Source organism: Nymphaea colorata, chromosome 10 (genome assembly GCF_008831285.2).
Source record: "Nymphaea colorata isolate Beijing-Zhang1983 chromosome 10, ASM883128v2, whole genome shotgun sequence".
NCBI lineage: Eukaryota > Viridiplantae > Streptophyta > Magnoliopsida > Nymphaeales > Nymphaeaceae > Nymphaea > Nymphaea colorata.
Window position 1 is genome coordinate 19,230,119 of NC_045147.1, and position 4,435 is coordinate 19,234,553.

Genomic DNA, 4,435 nt, shown 5'->3' on the forward strand with positions numbered 1-4,435 from the left:
TAATTTTGAAATGTAGAAGCAAATGGCGGGGTCCTCCCTCTTGTTCGTTATCTTCCATTTCCAATTTTAACTCTCACCACGCGGCCACAGCACACATTCGAGCGTGGAAAGCAGCCGGTGACGTTTTGCGGCCACGTCAATCACGCGACCACGTGACGGAAACCGGCTGTCGCCCGTCGGAACCACCGGCGGAGCGGAGATAAAAAAAAAAAACGCCCCCTCCGGTCCCCCGCCACCTCCCCTTTCCTCTGTTTTGTCCCTTTCCGTCCTCCTTTTCCACATCTCAGTTACGACGTAAAAGAAAGCAGGCACATACCCACACGTATATCGCGTATATACAAGCGGAAGAAGGACAAAGGAAGATCTGGGAAGTCAAAACTCCCTAGCTCTCGAACTTGGATCTTCAAACTTCACTCTAAGCAGTTTTCTTTTTCCTCTTTTCCTCTCTCTTAATTTTCTCTTCTTTTTGGAGTTTTGTAAAGCCACCCACTAATAAAAATTTTCAACCTTGTTTTCTTTTCTGTGCCGGACCCCTCCTTTGGGCGCTTATCTTTCCTCCACATGCGGCTTTTCATTTTACATCTCCCTCTATAAAACCCAGTCCGCACATCATTCCTCACTCCGAATTCCCCCATCCTCCTCTTCTCCCTCTCTCTCTCTCTCTCTCTCTCGCTCCCTCTCCGGTTTGCTTCAGTTCCTTCTGCCGTCTCATCTGATCACTTCTTCTCGTCTCATCTGATCACTTCTTCTCTTTCGCTCTTCTCGGCTATGGAGACAGAAACCAAGATGGCAAACACTTGTCAAGGCCAAGAAGAGGATGCTGATCTCAGGAGAGGGCCGTGGACCATGGAAGAAGATCACATACTCATGAATTACATCGCAATTCACGGCGAAGGCCGCTGGAACTCCCTCGCCCGTTGCGCAGGTCCTTGCTCTCTCCCCTCCCCTCTCTCTTCTTTTTCTTCTTCTTCCTCCTCTGTTGCGGGGAAAAGATAAAACCCGCGATCCCTGTGTTTTATGGCAACAAAGGAAGAAGGTTTAGGAAGCTTGTCGTTTGTCCTTCAAAAAGTTGTCCGCGCATGATCACGCAAAAAGGAAACCTCACGAGCTGAAAAAAAGGCTACCCAAATGGCCAAAAGCGATGATCTCACTGACGACCTCCGCTTCATCTCTTTTCGTTTCAGGGCTAAAGCGGACGGGAAAAAGTTGCAGGCTCAGATGGCTCAATTACTTGCGCCCCGATGTCAGGAGAGGCAACATCACTCCTGAGGAGCAACTCCTGATCCTCGAGCTGCATTCGCGCTGGGGCAACAGGTAATCATAAAATTCCGTTCAACCTCGCTGAAATTGACAACAAAATATAAAAACCTGCAAAATTAGGACATTAACTTTATGCATATCTTCTCTTTTTGTCTCTTCTGCTCCACATAATTGTGGTTACTCGCATTTAATATGCCTTTATACCATGTGAAGCATGACAAAGTTCATTATACTCCAACAGCAGAAATAATAAACGTCACATAGGATGTTTTGGTGGTGGTATATATATATATATATACACACATCTGAAAGCCACATTCATGATAAAAAATCTCGAGTTGAGGTAATGAAATTACTTGTTAGATAGATTTCAGTCAATATATGAGTTCAGATAGAAGTGTCAAAAGTTAGCTTAGTAAAATTGACAAGTTGGTGAAGATGCCAAAGCTTTGTAAGGCGGACAAATTTGGGAAGATGCCAATCATTTCAATAGCAGTTGCTGTAATAGTAACCGTGATTTGACACTCGTTTAATTGGGCTAATTATCTCGCAGATGGTCAAAAATCGCGCAGCATTTACCGGGAAGGACGGACAACGAGATAAAGAATTATTGGAGGACGAGGGTGCAGAAGCACGCCAAGCAGCTGCAGTGCGATGTGAACAGCAAGCAGTTCCAGGACGCTATGAGGTACCTGTGGATGCCGCGGCTCATGGAGCGGATCCAGGCGGCCGCCAGTGCGGCGGAGAAGAAGGAGGATTCCGGCTACACCCTCCAGAATTCCGCCCAAACGTCTGCTTCGTCGGCTTATGATGCGCAATTCACGACCTTCCCGGAGTATCAAGTGAAACCGGTGTCGGAAAACTACATATCGACGCCCTCCGATTCGGTCGTGACCCAGGTCTCGGCCGTCTCCGATCCCGGCCACGATCACTACAGTTTCCAGGATTTCTCGGCCACCCAGATGAGTTGCCTAGACAACCAGGCCAACTCCTACGGAGTGTGCCCTGAATTGTCCTCTCAGATGAGCAGTTGGGGACCCAACTACGCAGAGTTTGGAGAGAACCTTTGGAGCTCAGAGGACGTCTGGTTATTGCAGCAGCAGCTCTGCAACACCATCTAAAACTCAAGGAATAACAGCGGAGAAGAGATCAAAACCGATTGCTTCAAGAAGGAAAGGAATATTGTGCAGCAAATGTGAATTTTCATTTTTATTAGATATTGTTCCTTCTCTCCTCTCCCTCTCTCTTCTTTTCCTTTTTTTTTTTTTTTCCAATATGAAAAAAATGTTGGTTTTCTCCTTTGTAATATGATTCATTAAACCAAATTAACACGATAATTTGAGTTTTCGATCTCTGAGTTTCCATTCGACTTTATGTGAGCAAAAAGGAAAATTAAAATAGAGAGAGAGAGAAGAAGAGGAGGAAGTGCTAACCTCGGACGTCAAGCTTCATGGCTATATGTGGCGTTCCCCTGCCTTCAAGACAATACCAATCCATCTAATTTCCTTTGCATCATCCAAAGTCAATTACAACACGGACCAAGCTTGGGACTCACCGGTTGGAGGGGCCGATTCCTAGATGAACCGGTAAAGGTGTGAACTGGGCCATGGGTTTGTCTCGGTGGATCGTATCGGGATCGACCGATACGCCTAGTCCGAATGGTCGGGCGCGCACGTTGTCCGCGTTTGGGAAGGAGAGGTGGTCCCGGACAGCCGACCTACTAACAAACCGCCACGTGGGAGGGGAAGCGGGGCTTCCCTGGCGCAGCACCGGAGCTCAGGAAGGACCAAAGGGGAGTTTTGATTGGTGGAGAGAAGTGGGGGGGGTCCGCGTCAGCCAATGGGAATCTCCCGATACTTTGACGTGACGAGCTGGCGTCCACTGCGCCTAGAAATGCGGGAAGCTCGCCACGTCATTCGGAAAAGGCGGGCCCCACCGGCTGCTCGAAATGACTGCGTTCAACTGCTGATGACGTGGCCGTTCAAAATTTTGGACTTCCGCGTGCCCACGACGTGGCAGCTCTCTAAACGGTTCGATCATTCGAGAGAGGAAATTACGGGACCCTCCCTGGTCGTCTCTTGCAATGACTCGCCGGATTCCTCCATCGGTGGTAACGATCCATCATCGCCGGCCGCCGGATGGGCGGTGGGGATGCGTGGTGATATACGTCTTTCACATTGAATGTTTTGATCATTGCTGGGACGTTGATGGATGCGACGGCAGTAATGTTTGTTATGACCGCAAGTTTGTGCATCCGATTTGTCGGTTCGATCGGGTTGAGCTTGAGCCCCACCAGTCGGTCCAAATCTTGGCCGAACGGCTCCGGGGGTTTCTTCACCGCTGGATCAAGACGTCAAAAGAACTTTTTCTACTTCTATAGATTTTTGCGGGATTAATGATCCCTGTAATTTATATCCCGGACATAGCAACCACACTGCTGCGCCTGCTTGCGATACTAGTAGCTGTTGTTTCAAAGGCTCGGAAAGATTAGGCGGTCTATGACAAGGTGACGATGGAGAACTTCGACACGGAAGCATCCAGATTGAGCGGCTATCTATCTAACACTTCTCCGACCCAAACCACTTTTAGTAGCGAAGAGGACGGAGAATCACGTCTTGTATTGACGCTACAAGTCACTCTTCTTTAACCTGATCTGACCTCCTAATGACTCACAGCCGCATATAATTGCGAACGAAAACCTTGATTATTTTTTCTAAATCACCACTTTACCTTTCCTAGCTTCTCATCATTGGAAAACAGAATTCTTGAAAAGGATCAAGTCTCCGCTTTCTTTCTCATTTTCGTTGATTCCCATTAACAAATTTGTTGTCAGAAAAGTCAGATATAGGGATATATAAGATACAATCTATATCTAAGATTTTATTATGATTTTTGAAACCTAAAGTGTTCGTTGTAATTGTTTTCTTTGCATTGATTCCAGATTCTAACAAACACCTACGTAAGGCTTGTGATATCTGATAGTGGGTGACCCACTTGTCCCAGTCAGTTTATTCAGCTGAACTTCAAATTTTTTTTTCTGTTCTCCCCATGATCGTTCTCCTCCACAAAAGTGTGACTCTCGTTTGTCACGCATGGATTGGTGACCAGGTAGCCTTAACCATTTTTATTGCTCTAATCTCGCCTAAACTGAGAAGCAACCACGTTTTTGTGATTA

At 46.9% G+C, this 4,435-nt stretch overlaps 1 protein-coding gene across 1 annotated transcript; it reads left to right on the forward strand.

Moving 5' to 3' along the window:
* Positions 1-545: 545 nt before the first annotated feature.
* Positions 546-2,608, forward strand: LOC116263354 (transcription factor MYB78-like). The gene is made up of 3 exons (XM_031643060.2): positions 546-925; positions 1,185-1,314; positions 1,814-2,608. The coding sequence occupies exons 1-3, from the start codon at positions 769-771 to the stop codon at positions 2,379-2,381; spliced, it is 855 nt and encodes a 284-aa protein (XP_031498920.1). The 5' UTR covers positions 546-768; the 3' UTR covers positions 2,382-2,608.
* The last annotated feature ends 1,827 nt before the right edge of the window (positions 2,609-4,435 follow it).

Excerpts from the sequence above, each read along its gene's own strand:
- LOC116263354 (XM_031643060.2), top strand. The coding sequence starts at position 769 with ATGGAGACAGAAACCAAGATGGCAAACACTTGTCAAGGCCAAGAAGAG. Across the intron at positions 926-1,184 it reads CTCCCTCGCCCGTTGCGCAG|GGCTAAAGCGGACGGGAAAA; the intron begins GTCCTTGCTCTC and ends TTTTCGTTTCAG. Across the intron at positions 1,315-1,813 it reads CATTCGCGCTGGGGCAACAG|ATGGTCAAAAATCGCGCAGC; the intron begins GTAATCATAAAA and ends ATTATCTCGCAG.